Here is a 19,895-nt window from a genome sequence, read left to right as displayed (position 1 = left end):
TATCCTACCTCAGCGACTTCTCCGTCCTCGCTTGAGTCTTGATCCATCGGCTCGGGTTCTGGCTTCTCTTCCATCGGTTCGGGGTCCTCATACCACATCGCGGGTATCGGATTTACATCGACCGGCTCGTCTATGATCTGGGGATCCACAATCCCACCATCAGCCATTTGTGGATCCATCAATCCATCTTGACCAACCGGCACGTCAAAAGTCCTAAGGGGTTGCCCGAGGTTTCCATCTGCATCTCTCAAGCACCAAGCTACATATTCCTGAGTCTGATGAAAATACTCTCCCACGTTTATAAACACCACGGATCGGTATCTCACATAAGATTCCCCATTTCATGCGGGGTATGTACTTGTATACTGATGTATCTGTATAGGTATTCCAAAAAGCGGTGGATTCGGCATCTTTACGGCTGGGGGTCTGAAAATGTGGATTTTTACAATCATGAGACGAATCTCAGCGAGTACAGCCCCTAAACCTAGGCTAGGCTAGCATGCATTCTCCTGACAGGCAAAACAACATAGTACGCAAACAATAACTTGGCCCTCGACCCAAATAGAACATAAAAATTACCCTGCAGGTTAGGCAGTTCATTAAAATTCCCAAGGCACATGCGCGAATACAATGGTCCCACGTGCACCACACGCATGCTCATGCTCACAGTATTCATCTCACATGCCGGGTCATGTACTCTATGCATGCAATGTCAATGTCATGTCATGCTTCCATTTCGGTTCACTCTACACACTGTCTCAATTATTAATAATTATTACGACTCGAGTCAACACAATTCCCGGCCCGGTGCGTCTAACCTGCTTCAAAGTACATGAGGCGCAACACCGATCTGGCCTAGTGTCTCTTGCCTGCTTCAAAGTGCATGAGGCGCAACACCGATCTGGCCCAGTGTCTCTTGCCTGCTTTAAAGTGCATGAAGCGCAACACTGATCTCCTCACGAACCAGAGCCCGCGTAAAACGCATCAGGATGGTCATCTTCCGGACTAACCGGGTATCGTCCTGCTTCAAAGTGCATGAGGACGGCACACCCCGCGTAATACGCTTCAGGGCGAATTGTGATCACACATACACACACTGCCAGTTATTATATGAACCCCACGTAAAACGCATCAGGGAATATTAGGTGATCACATGCTCATGGCAGACACGCATTCTCGCACAATTTCAATTCATGCCTCATACTCGGCATACGCAATGCGTGTCCATGTAATGCCACACCATGCACCATGAGCATCAAACAATAACTCAAGCGCCCAATCAATTCAATGCCACAAACACGTGCTCAATTGGCCCATCTAATACTATGCTGTCCAGTACACAAATCTCAATTCAGCATTCGACTCAAGCTACAATTGGCCAATCACATACTGTCCAATTCAGTCACACGAGCACACAATATGGCATTTCACAATTAAGCACAATTAATCACCAATCAATCAATAGCCAATCACTCCGGGTAATCATGTCCATTCAGCTAGCAATTCTTACTGCCCGTTATAATCCGGTACATTTCCCCAAAATACGGATAGCCACTATTCCATTAATCCGAGCCCAATAATTATCTATAATAATCGCACTAAATTCCTCGAATTTTATTTCCACCAAACAATCCTCAATCCAGTCCGAATTATACACTGATACTACCTAAGCCAGTCCAAAATACACCGATAATACCTAAGTCAGTCCAAAAAAATGCACTATCAGTCCTAATCCGGGTTTAGGAGGTATACTCACTTAAATTCTAGATCACGACGACGAGGAATGACGGCCGATCACCGATAAACAGTGAAACCGGTGGCGGAGTTCCCGGCGGACGACATACGGACGGCGTACGGACCCCCGTACGGACATTGTACAAGACAATGACGTACGGCGACGTATAGATGGCTGGTGGGTCACGGCGGCGGAACGGCGGTCCGGCGGTGCTCCGGCGTTCCTTGGCTGGACGGACAACAAGGGAGAGAGAGAGAACGGGGACGAGGGAGAGATAGAGAGAGAACGGCGGGAGGGTAGTGCTGGCGAGGTGAGGTAAGGCGGAGCAGCAGCTGGACGGCGGCGGCCAACGATTCACGGCGGTAAGGAAAACCGGCGGAGGAGGAGGAAAACGTGGAGGAGGGGCTGCTTGGTGGGGGTCTTGGCCGAATGAAGGAGGAGGAGAGAGAGGGGGGGTCCAACCGGTCAAATGTTGGGGGCTTAGGATGCCAAGTGTCGCCGATCCGGGCAATTGACGAAAATGCCCCTAATCCAACGGCCTTGAATCATTCCTATCCAATAATTGATGGGCAAAAAGGTAATTAGGTCCAATAATGCAGCTGAAGACCCTTAATAATTATCCCAAAAATTTCCCAAAAATTCGGACCCGAAAATATCTGAGGGGCAAAATGGTCATTTTTCCGGTCCTGGGGCGAAATTCCAATTTTTGGCTAAATCAACCCTAAATGAGTGTGGCCAACATAATATGGCGTCGGAATCGCGAAAATAGCCTCTTAAGCCTTTGAAAATCGACTACCGAGTTCTGGGAATAAAATAATATTATTTTTCACTTCCGAGCCAAAATTCCAATTTTTGACCGAAACAACTCTAAATGCGCGTGGCCACCCTAAATTGACATCGGCCGTGAAAAATAACCTCAGACGGCCTCAGAATCAACGTTGGGGTCCAGAGGGGCAAAATCGTAATTTTTGACTTCCGGGTCGAAATTCCATTTTTCAACCGTACTATCCCCAAACGTGCGTGGCCAGCATAATATGACGTCAGAATCGTAAAAATAGCTTCTCAAGCCCTCGAAGATCGACACCGAAGTCCGGGTCCAATTTTGTGACCAAAGCTCGCTAAATTTCCAATTTCAGAGTCTCTCACTAACGGGCAGCTGTTTAGGGGTTACGCGTATCGACCTAGGGTTATCCGAACCATGACGATCTCGATCATTGAGAAGATGAGAAATTATCACTAGTCCCAGAGGTCGCGATCATTCGGTTCCAATTCAAGACTGGTTGGCCACGTGCAGTTTCGGTCGTGTAGAATCACCTGCGATCCGATTGTACATCGTTAGCCTTGGCCAAACCAAATCCATCACTTTTTCTGAGATCGGCCCACGTTGGACCAAAATATTCCCTCGTCATTTCTTGTGATCGGTGCCCGATTCACGATCGGGTCCCTGGTCCACGTACCGATTTTCCTAGTTAGCCATACTCCACTGGTTAGTATCCCTAGAGTGATCAGCTCTGGGCGAGACTTACCAAAATAAAATGCGAAATAATGTCAATTTTATTGATCCCGGAATTTACGCCGAAATTCGGGCTGTTACACAAAAACCTAAAGTGGCTGCACTTCGCTTCATGTTTACAATGCACGTCTTTTGTTCGGAATTTAAGTCTGATAGCTAAAGTCAACACTATCGCAAAAACGTGATACTGTAAATACTCGTAATATGGTTAACTGTTGCAAACCATTGTAACGGTTTGATAAACAGGTATTTTGAGGGTGGATGAGACCAGAAGCCACCTCAAGTAAGAGAGATCATGCATTCCTATAAATAAAACACACACACACACACACATTACCTTGCTTCTTGTTCCCTCCATTGTTTATTATATGTTATAACCCACAATTGTCAGAAAGGTATTTTGACCAAGCACAGAAATCAGATTCTCTTGCCTCTTTCTCAGTTCGCACTGACCGTCCCATATCGAGTACTTAGTCCAACCCTTCACTTAATTCCCTCGTGGGAAAGATCCCAAAAGTTCTAGCTTTTTCATATGCAGAACTTTTTTCATGAATCGGTAAAGTTTTGTCTCTAGATGGGTTTTAAATTTACAATCTTCTTCTCCAGCAATGGAAATGTGCTGCATTCTTGAAGTAGATGTCAATGGCCTTGAGACTTTCCTTGTGGACAAGGTAATTACTTCCTTTGCTTTCTCTCTCAATTTTCAGTTCATCACCTTTCTGTCTTTATCACCTACTTCAGTTCAAATTCTTGTGATGGTGCTTCTTGTTATAGTTTTTTACTATTGGTAATTGGCTTTGGCTTTCTTGAACTGTGAAATCACTCAGCTGATGAAATGGACTTCTGCTTAATCGATGAATTTCTATTTCTTGAAAAAGAGAATGTCTCTCCTAAATTGAGAAGCCTATCGTACTTTTTGAAGATTTTCAGGTAATCCCTGTAATGGTTTCGAAGATTAAAACCATCCTGAAATGACTATAGCATTTTTCTTTCCTTTCGTTTCCCCGTTTGTTAACCCTCTCTCTGTTTTCTGTTTCATGTGCAGAATATTATGGCATTGTTTTCAAGTAGGCTTAACAGATTGTTTGGTCAAAAATCAAGAGTAGTAAATGGGAAGCTGAAAGTGATCTTTCATGATTTTCCATGAGGCTCGGAGGGTTTTGAGCTCATGTCAAGATTTTGCCAAAAGGGGCAGACTAATACTACCACCAAAAGGGGCGTCTCCAAAGACTGTCCAACCCCTAACTTCTAGCTAACCCTTATTCGCCTTAGAGGGTTCACTCAGAATCAATCTCGTCGATGCCAGTCTGTTCCTCTGAAGACTTGGATTCAGCATTGATCTCAATCGGATTGTCCTTGTCTCCCGACTCCGGTGGAACTTCGATCAGCTAAATGGTTTTAAATAAAACCGTGAGAACACTTCTCAGCAAGCGAAACCCTAAACCCCACCTAGGCTAACACGTACCTCCAGACAAGACCAAACATGAGATCACCCAATAAACACATCATGCACCCAATTGTACTTACATGGGCTTTTGATCCGCGCAATCTGCAGGTTAGTCTCAACTATATAATTTCCAATCACATGCACATTTCAAATTAATTTCATGCCCGATACACAAGTCGAACACATGGCATTTCCAATCCCACATTCCAACACTCGATCCTGCCTCATCACACTATTTTCACTCAACTCGCCAGTGACCTGCGTAATAGTACCGTCTCAGGTTCACTGCGACCAACTCATATTTACAACACTCCTTAGCCCGCATAATGGTACCACCTCAGGCTATGTATCTTGCCCGCGTAATGGTACCGCCTCAGGCTCAACATCCACCACCTATTGCACAACCCGCGTTGAAGTACACGCCTCAGGTTGGCAGTCTTCCGGTAGTACCGGGCATCGTCCTGCATAGTAGTACAGCCTCAAGACGGCTCAATTCCCCGCGTAATAGTACCGCCTCGGGGATTTTCGTGACCACTCATACAACATCACACACAATTTCTCATTTATTCGCTCGTTCGATTTACACGCCAGCATGCCAATATACCAGCCGATCAAATTCGGTCCATGCACGGATCAAACCTCATGCATTTCACATGCTCAATTAACACCCAATCATGGCTAATTGCCAGTAAATTCAATTCAGTCCATGCGCGCATATAACGGTCCACATTTCAATCAATCAATTCACAATTCAACAAGCATACAGGGCCGCCATTGGGCTCACAATCACAGCCACTAACATGGGCATAAATTCAACATTTTCATGTGTATTTCAAGCCATAATAGCCACACAAACCAGCCAACCCAATTCAATTCGCACGTGCACAATTAACCTAAATTTCTGCATTTTAGGCGAAATTCAGCCATTCACGGGTATCGTACTCCTACCGACAACCCCCAAACCAACATGCACTATATTTTACTCACCAAAATGCACTAATTCGTCCACAGCATGAACAGTAACTCGGCCACCATGGAAAATCACTACAACGGCGCATTTAGGCCCGTTTTATGCGCAATAAGCCACAATAATCACTCGGAATCATTCCGATTACCTAACCAATCAATTTTAACCTCAAATCCATCTCAAAAATCATCACAATTTCTCCCAAAACACTCAGCCAAATCAGTCCGACCGTTGTCCCACGATTAACCCCTAAAACTCACTAAAACGGCCCCGAACTAACCCGAAAATACCCGTTATCCTAGGCGAGGGTTAGGATATCACTTACTTGTGATTCATACACAAAATTGAGGCCTCAACAGCGGCTGGACAGGGAGCGAACAGCAGCAGCAGCGGCAACAAGCGGTGATGGTTACCGGCGACTCGCCGGCGGTCACGAGCGGCGGCGATTGGCAGTGGTGGTGGTGATGGTGAGCGGCCACGGCGGCGGCGGTGGCTCCGGCTCGGCGGGGAAGCGGCGGCGAAGGGGGTGGCCGGCTGGCCACTTCACGGTGGGAGGGGGAGGAAGGCTTGGCCGAGGGAGGGGTGAGAGAGAGATTGGCGTGAGTGAGAGAGAGAATGAGGGGGAGAGAGAGAAAATGAGAGATATATACTAAAGAGGCAATAATTGGTGTCTAATCTCCAAGCAAAATGACCATCATACCCCTCTCTCTATATTCCAAATCAACGGCCACGATTCGATCTTATCCTAAGATCGACGGTCCAGATTAATCCTCGCCAAAAATATCCATGGGCAAAATTGAAATTTCACAAAATTTTCAAGGGCAAAATTGTCCAAAATTTTTTATTTCTAAAGTAGGTGTGAAATGACCAAAATGCCCGTCTCCCATTATACTTGGCCTTAATAAAATCCCAGGGTAAAATCGTCATTTTCCATTTCTCGCCGAAATTCGAATTTTTGAAGAATCCGGACAAATCGAGGCTAACAGCTAATTACAACATCATCCGATTATCCTGTCATGACCTTCACAATTTCCGACGCCCAAACTTGGTTTCTAATTAATGATCAAATTTAATTTACGTAAGTTGAGCGTATCTCGAACTAACGGGTGGCTTTTGGGGAAATTCGCACATTTGACCCGTGGCCGATACTGAATCATGTCACGTTTAAGTTTACTCAGGTCGTGACGACCTCGGTTGTCACTTAATTGTGAGGATCAATCGATAGTTCCAACGGCACGATCGATTGGTATAGGTTTGGGGTCATTCGTCAATTCATCCCGTGGCTTTGGAAGGCGAAAACATTTTGGATGAAGCGAAAGCCTTCTCAACTGGGATTCTCCGAGAGAGAGTCTCCGGTTTGGATGGTCAGCTCTTGAAACGTGCCGTCCATGCTTTGGAGCTTCCGATGCACTGGAGGGTCCAGTGGTTCGACATCAAATGGCAAATTGGCTTGTATGAGCAACAGGAGGACAAGCAAAGTAATCTGCTTGAGCTTGCAAAACTCAATTTCAACACGGTCCAAGCCACACACCAAAGAGACCTTAGAGATATATCCAGGTAATTTCATCACGCTCAAACTAGTGATGATATCTCAACCAAAAAAAAAACTACTCATGATGTATATGGTCTAAATTCATCCTAGGAAATTGCCTTCCTTGAAGCTATGTGTACCGGACATGATGTGATTTTCATAGCTTTGGATTTTGATTAGTTGCTTCGGTAAATTCAGGTGGTGGAGGGATCTGGGACTTATCGAACATGTTAACTTCACGAGGGATCGGCTGGTCGAAAGTTTCTTGTGCGCCCTTGGACTCTCTCAGGGATCACGGTTCAGCTTTCTCCGAAAATCTCTTACCAAGGTCATCATCTTGATACTGGTGATCGATGATATCTACGATCTATATGGTTCGTTGGAGGAGCTAGAATGCTTCACCGGTGCCATTACGAGGTTGGCCACCATGCCTCCCAATCTCTACCTTTCGTGTTTGTTCAGCTCATTTTCTCTAATTGGAAAGTCCAATGCTTCTAGATGGGATTCAGAGTAGATTCAACGGCTTCCCGATTGCATGAAGGTCTGTTTCCGAGCGCTTCGCGATGTTACATACGACATCGCTTATGATATTGGCAAGGATGAAGATTGGCATCGAGTGCTACCACATCTCACGAAAGCTGTAAGAAAAAACTGTTGGATAACTGGATATGCATGCATATGTCACCTTAACTATTTTATGTCCTGCATAATTAATCATCTACGATTAAATCTTCTTTTTTCCTTATTTTTCCATAGTGGGAAGATTTTTGCAAAGCGTTACTTAATGAAGCAAAGTGGGACAATATGGGCTACACTCCATCTTTGGAAGAGTACTTAAACAATGCATGGACATCATCTTCTGGACCACTGATCTTGTCTCATGCTTGTTACTTCACGGGACATATGAAATTGGACGATGCAGCAGATTTGCTACAGAGAAACAAGGATCTGATTTACAATGTGTCCATGATAATTCGACTTTGTAACGACCTAGGAACATCAACGGTAATTATCAAACTTCTGTGGAAATATTATAAACCAATTGAATATGACATCATGGACAAATTCTTAGCTTTTGTACTTACACGACGTAAGGAGTAACTAAATTTAGGAAATTGAATCCGATTAACGAGTTAACTGATTTATCTATTTGATTAGGCTGAAAGAGACAGAGGAGATGCTCCATCCTCAGTGGTGTGTTACATGCGAGAAGCAAATGTAGCAGAGGACGTTGCTCGTAAGAACATCAAGGTATTGATAAACCAAGCATGGAAAAGAATTAATGCTCGTTGCTTCGGCAATGTCGAGACGCCATTTCTCCGACCCTTCATCAATGTCACCGTGAACGCTGCTCGTGTTGCGCATATGCTTTACCAGTTTGGAGATGGGTTCGTCGTCCAGGACGGCGACATTCGGCAGCAAATTCTATCTATTGTGATCAAGCCTCTCGCTCATGACTGAGATATTAGCGCAAGTCTAATCACATAGCGGTTGTGTAAGCTAGACTAGCTGCTGCAGGTCCAAAGATTGAGGGCTATAGGCAAATTGTATCCTAGGCAAAGCAATAATTACGTTTGTGTTTCACCCGGAATATCGGCCAAATACCTTAAAAAAAAATAAGCAGCCTCATAATCAAATGCCAGTGCATTCACGGGCGGCATTAGAAATGGCAAAAAGGTTAAATTGTGTCAAACTATTTGACCTTCAAAAGCGTAAAGCACTCCTTGGTCTGAAATTTTGATTCTGGGTTCTTGACTAGAAAGTTTGTCATCAGGTCTCAGTTGCTGGAAGATGCTTTATCAACTCAGTAGATTTGGAATTGATGTTGTATTGACATATTGGCGTAGTCAAAACTATAGAGTGGAGCTGCGATTGATTTACGGAGTCAAGTTTGATTGAAGTAAATGTTTATCAAATCAACCTCCGTAAAGCTCGAATTGATTTGAAAGAATCCAACATATTCAACTTAAAATCAGATGATAGACCATGTTGACTTGACTGAACTTAGGTGATATATGCAATTTCCTCTTTCCCAGAAATGAAAATTTATGAATGTGTTTTGAGGGCTTTGTCTCCAACTTATGGCTTCTAGCACGAAATCGAAATCGAGAGCACAAAAACCTAAAGTGGCTGCACTTCCCTTCATGTTTACAATGCATGTCTTTTGTTCGGAATTTAAGTCTGATAGCTAAAGTCAACACTATCGCAAACACGTGATACTGTAACTACTCGTAATAGGGTTAACTGTTGCAAACAATTTTAACGGTTTGATAAACAGGTATTTTTAGGGTGGATAAGACCAGAAGCCACCTCAAGTAAGAGAGATCATGCATTCCTATAAATAAAACACACACACACACACACATTACCTTGCTTCTTGTTCCCTCCATTGTCTATTATATGTTATAACTCACAATTGTCAGAAAGGTATTTTGACCAAGCATAGAAATCAGATTCTCTGGCCTCTTTCTCAGTTCGCACTGACCGTCCCATATCGAGTACTTAGTCCAACTCTTCACTTAATTCCCTCGTGGGAAAGATCCCAAAAGTTCTAGCTTTTCATATGCAGAACTTTTTTCATGAATCGGTAAAGTTTTGTCTCTAGATGGGTTTTAAATTTACAGTCTTCTTCTCCAGCAATGGAAATGTGCTGCATTCTTGAAGTAGATGTCAATGGCCTTGAGACTTTCCTGGTGGACAAGGTAATTACTTGCTCTGCTTTCTCTCTCAATTTTCAGTTCATCACCTTTCTGTCTTTACCACCTGCTTCAGTTCAAATTCTTGTGATGGTGCTTCTTGTTATAGTTTTTTACTATTGGTAATTGGCTTTGGATTTCTTGAACTGTGAAATCACTCAGCTGATGAAATGGACTTCTGCTTAATCGATGAATTTCTGTTTCTTGAAAAAGAGAATGTGTCTCCTAAATTGAGAAGCCTGTCGTACTTTTTGAAGATTTTCAGGTAATCCCTGTAATGGTTTTGAAGATTAAAACCATCCGGAATTGACTATAGCATTTTTCCTCCCTTTCGTTTCCCCATTTGTTAACCCTCTCTCTGTTTTCTGTTTCTTGTGCAGAATATTATGGCATCGTTTTCAAGTAGGCTTAACAGTTTGTTTGGTCAAAAATCAGGAGTAGTAAATGGGAAGCTGAAAGTGATCTTTCATGATTTTCCATGAGGCTCGGAGGGTTTTGAGCTCATGTCAAGATTTTGCCAAAAGGGGCAGACTAATACTACCACCAAAAGGGGCGTCTCCAAAGACTATCCAACCCCTAACTTCTAACTAACCCCTATTCGCCCTAGAGGGGGGGTTCACTCAGAATCAGTCTCGTCGATGCCAGTCTGTTCCTCTCAATCGGATTGTCCTTGTCTCCCGACTCCGGTGGAACTTCGATCAGCTAAATGGTTTTAAATAAAACCGTGAGAACACTTCTCAGCAAGCGAAACCCTAAACCCCACCTAGGCTAACACGTACCTCCAGACAAGACCAAACATGAGATCACCCAATAAACACATCATGCATCCAATTGTACTTACATTGGCTTTTGATCCACGCAATCTGCAGGTTAGTCTCAACTATATAATTTCCAATCACAAGCACATTTCAAATTAATTTCATGCCCGATACACAAGTCGAACACATGGCATTTCCAATCCCACATTCCAACACTCGTTCCTGCCTCATCACACTATTTTCACTCAACTCGCCAGTGACCTGCGTAATAATACCGCCTCAAGTTCACTGCGACCAACTCATATTCACAACACTCCTTAGCCCGCGTAATGGTACCGCCTCAGGCTATGTATCTTGCCCGCGTAATGGTACCGCCTCAGGCTCAACATCCACCACCTACTGCACAACCCGCGTTGAAGTACACGCCTCAGGTTGGCAGTCTTCCGGTAGTACCGGGCATCGTCCCGCGTAGTAGTACAGCCTCAAGACGGCTCAATTCCCCGCGTAATAGTACCGCCTCAGGGATTTTCGTGACCACTCATACAACATCACACACAATTTATCATTTATTCGCTCGCTCGATTTACACGCCAGCATGCCAATATACCATTCGATCAAATTCGGCCCATGCACGCATCAAACCTCATGCATTTCACATACTCAATTAATACCCAATCATGGCCAATTGCCAGTCAATTCAATTCAGTCCATGCGCGCATATAACGGTCCACATTTCAATCAATCAATTCACAATTCAACAAGCATACAAGGCCGCCATTGGGCTCACAATCACAGCCACTATCATGGGCATAAATTCAACATTTTCATGTGTATTTCATGCCATAATAGCCACACAAACCGGCCAACCCAATTCAATTCGCACGTGCATAATTAACCCGAATTTCTGCATTTTAGGCGAAATTCCGCCATTCACGGGTGTCGTACTCCTACCGACAACCCCCAAACCAACACGCACTATATTTTAATCACCAAAATGCACTAATTCGGCCACAGCATGAACAGTAACTCGGCCACCATGGAAAATCACTATAACGGCGCATTTAGACCCGTTTTTCGCGCAATAAGCCACAATAATCACTCGGAATCTTTCCGATTACCTAACCAATCAATTCTAACCTCAAATCCACCTCAAAAATCATCACAATTTCTCCCAAAACACTCATCCAAATCAGTCCAACCGTTGTCCCACGATTAACCCCTAAAACACACTAAAACGGCCCCGAACTAACCCGAAAATACTCGTTATCCTAAGCGAGGGTTAGGATATCACTTACTTGTGATTCATATGCGAAATTGAGGCCTCAACAACGGCTGGACAGGGAGCGAATAGCAGCGGCAGCGGCAACAAGCGGTGAGGGTTATCGGCGACTCGCCGGCGGCGATTGGCTGCTGGTTTTCCGCGGCTGAACAGGGGCTGAGATGGGGCTGGTGGTGTTTCGGTGGGGCAAAAACAGGAGAGAGAGAGAGAGAGATGTGAGGCGGTGGTGGTGGAGATGGTGAGCGGCCACGGCGGCGGCGGTGGCTCCGGCTCGGCGAGGAAACGGCGGCGAGGGGGGTGGCCGGCTGGCCGAAGGAGGGGTGAGAGAGAGATTGGCGTGAGTGAGAGAGAGAATGAGGGGGAGAGAGAGAAAATGAGAGATATATACTAAAGAGGCAATAATTGGTGTCTAAACTCCAAGCAAAATGACCATCATACCCCTCTCTCTATATTCCAAATCAACGGCCACGATTCGATCTTATCCTAAGATCAACGGTCCAGATTAATCCTCGCCAAAAATATCCAGGGGCAAAATTGGAATTTCACAAAATTTTCAAGGGCAAAATTGTCCAAATTTTTTTATTTCTAAAGTAGGTGTGAAATGACCAAAATGCCCCTCTCCCATTATACTTGGCCTTAATAAAATCCCAGGGGTAAAACGGTCATTTTCCATTTCTCGCCGAAATTCTTTTTTTCTGAAGAATCCGGACAAATCTGAGGCTAACCGAGCTAATGACAACATCGTCCGATTATCCTGTCATGACCTTCACAATTTCCGATGTCCAAACTTGGTTTCTAATTAATGATCAAATTTAATTTACGTAACTTGAGCGTATCTCGAATAACGGGTGGCTTTTAGGGAAATTTGTACATTTGACCCGTGTCCGATACTGAATCATGCCACGTTTAAGTTTACTCAGGTCGTGACGACCTCGGTTGTCACTTAATTGTGAGGATCGATCGCTAGTTCCGACGGCACGATCGATTGGTATAGGTTTGGGGTCATTCGTCAATTCATCTCGTGGTTAAGCGAAATCACCCGCGATCTACTGATATGACAGCGGCGAATTGATTCCTAACTATCCTTGGATCGGCCTACATTGGCTCAAAATGTCACCTCGACAATTTTTATGGTCGAAAGTCGATTCACGATCGAGTTCATTTGCTCGCGCGAATTTAAATCCCTAATTAGCCATTCCCTATCGGTTAGTTTCCTAGGAGTGATCAGTTTCGGGCAAGATCTAACTACAAGCACGTCCATAAAATCATCCATTTCATAAATCCCAAGTGGGGCGGATTTCAGAATGTCACAAAGAAGGACCACTAGAAATTCGATAAAATTTTGTACGTCAAGGGCTTGTGTACACGGGATGCTTCTTTCTTTCATACACGTACCCACCAGCTTTGCCTATTCATAGACTCAATCCACCAACTTATACATACAGCTTATCTCTGCATTAGCCAAAGACTTTGTTCTTGTTTTAACCTGGCCACAAACTTCAACTACAACCTATTAAACTAGAGACTTGTAGACATTAATCCTAGAGAGTCTATGCTTTTCTAGACATCAACATAGCCAACTTGATTAAGATCATATAGTGTAGTATTCTACCAACAAATGTCCATAATCTCTTCAATCTGATTTTTGGTTAGACAAATGTGGCTTGCGTTTTGCTAGTTGCAAATTGGTATGTGCTTAGAAGAATCCGAGTTAGGCATAAGCTTAGTAATTCATTAGCCAAACCCTAGGTGGTCCACTCCGTTCAGGTAGGTCGCGATAAAGTACGACCTATTAAACTAGAGACTTGTAGACATTAATCCTAGAGAGTCTATGCTTTTCTAGACATCAACATAGCCAACTTGATTAAGATCATAGAGTGTAGTATTCTACCAACAAATATCCATAATCTCTTAAATCTGATTTTTTGTTAGACAAATGTGGCTTGCGTTTTGCTAGTTGCAAATTGGTACGTGCTTGGAAGAACCCGAGTTAGGCGTAAGCTTAGTAATTCATTAGCCAAACCCTAGGTGGTCCACTCCGTTCGGGGAGGTCGCGATAAAGTACGAGCTATTAAACTAGAGACTTGTAGACATTAATCCTAGAGGAGTCTATGCTTATCTAGAAAAAATCGATCCTAACAATAGCATGCCCTACTTGATTAAGATCATAGAGTGTAGTACTCTACCAACAAAAATCCTTGCGCACCCACTTTATTCCTAGATAATCTCTTAAATCTGATTTTTTTGGTTCGACGAACGGGGCTTGCGTTTTTCTAGTCAGGCATTTATAGATTCATCTAGTTTTGTTTGGACTAAGGCATGAGAAACATGGGCGGATATTTGCTAATTTGACTCATAACCTTAAATGGCCCATGTGAGGCATGGACAGTGCCAACACGACTCGTAACCTCATCTGTCCCATACGAAGCAAGCGCATTGCTATCTTATGTTGTGTCGTGTTCTCATGTGATTCGTGATTACTGTGTGTGGTCGGAGATGAGACCGACCGAGTACAAGGTTGACATGTGGGGCTTCTTGTGCTCAACAACACTTCCAACTCGAACTCGCCTGTATAAATTGAAGCATTGTGCTCAACAACACTCACACTCATTCCATCACTAAACTCGTACAAATTCGTTATCTCACCAATCTTCTCAACTTCCACTCATTCGTCATGGAGTACAAAACAGAACAAGTCCAGTTCCAGCCTAGCCAAGCGGATTCGCCGCAAGTCGGAGACAAGTTGCATCAAAGAAGATCGGCGAATTATAGGCCTAACCTTTGGAAATACAATTTCCTCCAGTCGCTTAACAACAACAACGACCTCGTAAGATTCAAATTTGTACCTCCCGTGCTCATAAGTTCCATCAAATTTGATCGTTAATTATCGAACCGGTTGGTTTTTTGGTTGTACTCCTTTATTCAAGTATTGCACATGAGACACACGTTGATTTTATTTATTTTTTAATTCGAGCAAGGTAGTATTTTGCTAAATTTATTTGTACCATCACATGCATGATCTTAATATGTGTGGTTATCCCATATATCAGCCATCATCTAGACTTGATTTATAGCCATCATCTAGACTTGATTTTACCATAAATTCGCTAAAGAAACAACCATTTCAGATAATACAACAAAGTCAATCGCGATAATAACAGTCACATTATTTTGGCTGTTACTTCTGGAAGCAATCAAGACTTTGCAATATATTTTACCATAAATTCATAAAGGATAAAGTAGTATAATCTCTTGGCATTGCTCTATAGGTTGAATTAATTGAGGCCTTTTCGAGGTAGATTTCGATCTTACGAATTCGACTCGATTCTGTAGAAAGAAGGAACTAAAGAACGAGTAGAACGGCTCGTGGAGGAAGTAAAGCCAATGTTATCAGAAGCAGTCGATTCACTCCTCAAGTTAGAGTTGATTGACAGCATGAGAAAATTGGGGCTGTCCAACCTTTTTGTCACTGAAATAAAAGAAGCTCTTGAAACCGTTGCATCCACCAACGGTGGCGTTTTCAACGTGGAAGATCGGCTCTATGCCAGTGCATTTCGGTTTAGACTCCTCAGACAGCATGACCACGTCGTTTCACAAGGTAATTCGTAAATATGGATGTGTGTGATTTCCTTCGTCTGAGATGTTATTAACAAATGACAGCACAAGCCAAATAAATCAACGAATAATGCTATAGGTACTGAAGATTACTCCACAAAAGTTGGTTCCTTCCCTAGCAGTCATACCTATTGGGACTTAGCTCTACTGAAAAACCTTCTTGTTTCTAGAGAGAGGATCACTAAAGGAAAGTGTAATTGTGGACTAGACGGTGAAGAAGGTTTCGTCCACAGAGAGGTTTTATCGAATTGAATGCATACAATCCGCTCAAAGTTCATATGCCATTATTCACTGTTTTCCAATAACATCTTCTTAGTCATCAGTCGTCGTACTTTCTAATATTTATTAACATCGAGTATAATTAGTACCATCAGCAATAATTGTTGGTTCTGTCCGGCCGTAAATCTTCGACTTTCATTTTGTAATGAGATGAATTAAGGATGTTCAAGGAAGGAAGGAACACATTGAACGGAAGCAACTGCGAAGATGTTGAAGATATGATAGAGCTTCTTGAGGCTTCACATCTGGCTTTGGAAGGCGAAAACATTTTGGATGAAGCGAAAGCCTTCTCAACTGGGAATGTCCGAGAGAGAGTCTCCGGTTTGGATGGTCAGCTCTTGAAACGTGCCGTCCATGCTTTGGAGCTTCCGATGCACTGGAGGGTCCGGTGGTTCGACATCAAATGGCAAATTGGCTTGTATGAGCAACAGGAGGACAAGCAAAGTAATCTGCTTGAGCTTGCAAAACTCAATTTCAACACGGTCCAAGCCACACACCAAAGAGACCTTAGAGATATATCCAGGTAATTTCATCACGCTCAAACTACTGATGATATTTCAACCAAAAAAAAACTACTCATGATGTATATGGTCTAAATTCATCCTAGGAAATTGCTTTCTTTGAAGTTATGTGTACCGGACATGATGTGATTTTCATAGCTTTGGATTTTGATTAGTTGCTTCGGTAAATTCAGGTGGTGGAGGGATCTGGGACTTATCGAACATGTTAACTTCGCGAGGGATCGGCTGGTCGAAAGTTTCTTGTGTGCCCTTGGACTCTCTCAGGGATCACGGTTCAGCTCTCTCCGAAAATCTCTTACCAAGGTCATCATCTTGATACTAGTGATCGGCGATATCTATGACCTATATGGTTCGTTGGAGGAGCTAGAATGCTTCACCGGTGCCATTACGAGGTTGGCCACCATGCCTCCCAATCTCTACCTTTCGTGTTTGTTCAGCTCATTTTCTCTAATTGGAAAGTCCAATGCTTCTAGATGGGATTCAGAGCAGATTCAACAGCTTCCCGATTGCATGAAGGTCTGTTTCCGAGCGCTTCGCGATGTTACATACGACATCGCTTATGATATTGGCAAGGATGAAGATTGGCATCGAGTGCTACCACATCTCACGAAAGCTGTAAGAAAAAACTGTTGGATAACTGGATATCCATGCATATGTCACCCTAACTATGTTATGTCCTGCATAATTAATCATCTACGATTAAATCTTCTTTTTTCCTTATTTTTCCATAGTGGGAAGATTTTTGCAGAGCGTTACTTAATGAAGCAAAGTGGGACAATATGGGCTACACTCCATCTTTGGAAGAGTACTTAAACAATGCATGGACATCATCTTCTGGACCACTGATCTTGTCTCATGCTTGTTACTTCACGGGACATATGAAATTGGACGATGCAGCAGATTTGCTACAGAGAAACAAGGATCTGATTTACAATGTGTCCATGATAATTCGACTTTGCAACGACCTAGGAACATCAACGGTAATTATCAAACTTCTGTGGAAATGTTATAAACCAATTGAATATGACATGATGGACAAATGCTTAGCTTTTGTACTTACACGATGTAAGGAGTAACTAAATTTAGGAAATTGAATATGATTAACGAGTTAACTGATTTATCTATTTGATTAGGCTGAAAGAGACAGAGGAGATGCTCCATCCTCAGTGGTGTGTTACATGCGAGAAGCAAATGTATCAGAGGACGTTGCTCGTAAACACATCAAGGTATTGATAAACCAAGCATGGAAAAGAATTAATGCTCGTTGCTTCGGCAATGCCGAGACGCCATTTCTCCGACCCTTCATCAATGTCACCGTGAACGCTGCTCGTGTTGCGCATATGCTTTACCAGTTTGGAGATGGGTTCGGCGTCCAGCACGGCGACATTCGGCAGCAAATTCTATCTATTGTGATCAAGCCTCTCGCTCACGACTGAGATATTAGCGCAAGTCTAATCACATAGCGGCTGTGTAAGCTAGACTAGCTGCTGCAGGTCCAAAGATTGAGGGCTATAGGCAAATTGTATCCTAGGCAAAGCAATAATTACGTTTGTGTTTCACCCGGAATATCGGCCAAATACCTTAAAAAAAAACAAGCAGCCTCAGAATCAAATGCCAGTGCATTCACGGGCGGCATTAGAAACGGCAAAAAGGTTAAATTGTGTCAAACTATTTGACCTTCAAAACCGTAAAGCACTCCTTGGTCTGAAATTTTGATTCTGGGTTCTTGACTAGAAAGTTTGTCATCAGGTCTCAGTTGCTGGAAGATGCTTTATCAACTCAGTAGATTTGGATTTGATGTTGTATTGACATATTGGCGCAGTCAAAACTATAGAGTTAAGCTGCGATTGATTTACGGAGTCACGTTTGATTGAAGTAAATGTATATCAAATCAACCTCCGCAAAGCTCGAATTGATTTGAAAGAATCCAACATATTCAACTTAAAATCAGATGATAGACCATTTGACTTGACTAAACTTAGGTCATATCTGTAATTTCCTCTTTCTCAGAAATGAAAATTTATGAATGTGTTTTGAGGGCTTTGTCCCCAACTTATGGCTTCTAGCACGAAATCGAAATCCAGAGCACAAAAACCTAAAGTGGCTGCACTTCCCTTCATGTTTACAATGCACGTCTTTTGTTCGGAATTTAAGTCTGATAGCTAAAGTCAACACTATCGCAAACACGTGATACTGTAAATACTCGTAATAGGGTTAACTGTTGCAAACCATTGTAACGGTTTGATAAACAGGTATTTTGAGGGTGGATGAGACCAGAAGCCACCTCAAGTAAGAGAGATCATGCATTCCTATAAATAAAACACACACACACACACACACACATTACCTTGATTCTTGTTCCCTCCATTGTCTATTATATGTTATAACCCATAATTGTCAGAAAGGTATTTCGACCAAGCATAGAAATCAGATTCTCTGGCCTCTTTCTCAGTTCGCACTGACCGTCCCATATCGAGTACTTAGTCCAACTCTTCACTTAATTCCCTCGTGGGAAAGATCCCAAAAGTTCTAGCTTTTTCATATGCAGAACTTTTTTCATGAATCGGTAAAGTTTTGTCTCTAGATGGGTTTTACATTTACAGTCTTTTTCTCCAGCAATGGAAATGTGCTGCATTCTTGAAGTAGATGTCAATGGCCTTGAGACTTTCCTGGTGGACAAGGTAATTACTTGCTCTGATTTCTCTCTCAATTTTCAGTTCATCACCTTTCTATCTTTATCACCTGCTTCAGTTCAAATTCTTGTGATGGTGCTTCTTGTTATAGTTTTTTACTATTGGTAATTGGCTTTGGCTTTCTTGAACTGTGAAATCACTCAGCTGATGAAATGGACTTCTGCTTAATCGATGAATTTCTGTTTCTTGAAAAAGAGAATGTCTCTCCTAAATTGAGAAGCCTGTCGTACTTTTTGAAGATTTTCAGGTAATCCCTGTAATGGTTTTGAAGATTAAAACCATCCTGAATTCACTATAGCATTTTTCTTTCCTTTCGTTTCCCTATTTGTTAACCCTCTCTTTGTTTTCTGTTTCTTGTGCAGAATATTATGGCATCGTTTTCAAGTAGGCTTAACAGAATGTTTGGTCAAAAATCAGGAGTAGTTAATGGGAAGCTGAAAGTGATCTTTCATGATTTTCCATGAGGCTCGGAGGGTTTTGAGCTCATGTCAAGATTTTGCCAAAAGGGGCAGACTAATACTACCACCAAAAGGGGCGTCTCCAAAGACTGTCCAACCCCTAACTTCTAACTAACCCCTATTTGCCCTAAAGGGGGGGTTCACTCAGCATCAGTCTCGTCGATGCCAGTCTGTTCCTCTCAAGACTTGGATTCAGTATTGATCTCAATCGGATTGTCCTTGTCTCCCGACTCCGCTGGAACTTCGATCAGCTAAATGGTTTTAAATAAAACCGTGAGAACACTTCTCAGCAAGCGAAACCCTAAACCCCACCTAGGCTAACACGTACCTCCAGACAAGACCAAACATGAGATCACCCAATAAACACATCATGCATCCAATTGTACTTACATGGGCTTTTGAT

At 42.9% G+C, this 19,895-nt stretch overlaps 1 protein-coding gene and 1 pseudogene across 2 annotated transcripts; both read left to right on the top strand.

Annotated features, from left to right (window-relative positions):
- Positions 1–6,947: 6,947 nt before the first annotated feature.
- LOC115668973 ((E,E)-alpha-farnesene synthase-like) lies at positions 6,948–8,669 on the top strand (annotated as a pseudogene).
- Positions 8,670–15,345: 6,676 nt separating this feature from the next.
- Positions 15,346–17,907, top strand: LOC130135940 ((E,E)-alpha-farnesene synthase-like). 2 transcript variants are annotated; one of them, XM_056305834.1, is made up of 6 exons: positions 15,346–15,524; positions 15,971–16,343; positions 16,515–16,733; positions 16,815–16,956; positions 17,073–17,321; positions 17,475–17,907. In XM_056305834.1, the coding sequence occupies exons 1-6, from the start codon at positions 15,362–15,364 to the stop codon at positions 17,775–17,777; spliced, it is 1,449 nt and encodes a 482-aa protein (XP_056161809.1). In that variant the 5' UTR covers positions 15,346–15,361; the 3' UTR covers positions 17,778–17,907. The 2 variants fall into 2 exon arrangements, with proteins under 2 accessions (XP_056161809.1, XP_056161808.1); XM_056305833.1 differs by having other exon boundaries at positions 16,515–16,956.
- Positions 17,908–19,895: the final 1,988 nt, after the last annotated feature.

This window comes from Syzygium oleosum, unplaced genomic scaffold (genome assembly GCF_021117445.2).
Source record: "Syzygium oleosum isolate NSW1041296 unplaced genomic scaffold, Sole_v2.1 Sole_v2.39, whole genome shotgun sequence".
Lineage (NCBI taxonomy): Eukaryota > Viridiplantae > Streptophyta > Magnoliopsida > Myrtales > Myrtaceae > Syzygium > Syzygium oleosum.
The sequence above is the reverse complement of the archived record's forward strand: the minus strand, read 5'-3'. Positions and strand labels throughout refer to the sequence as shown.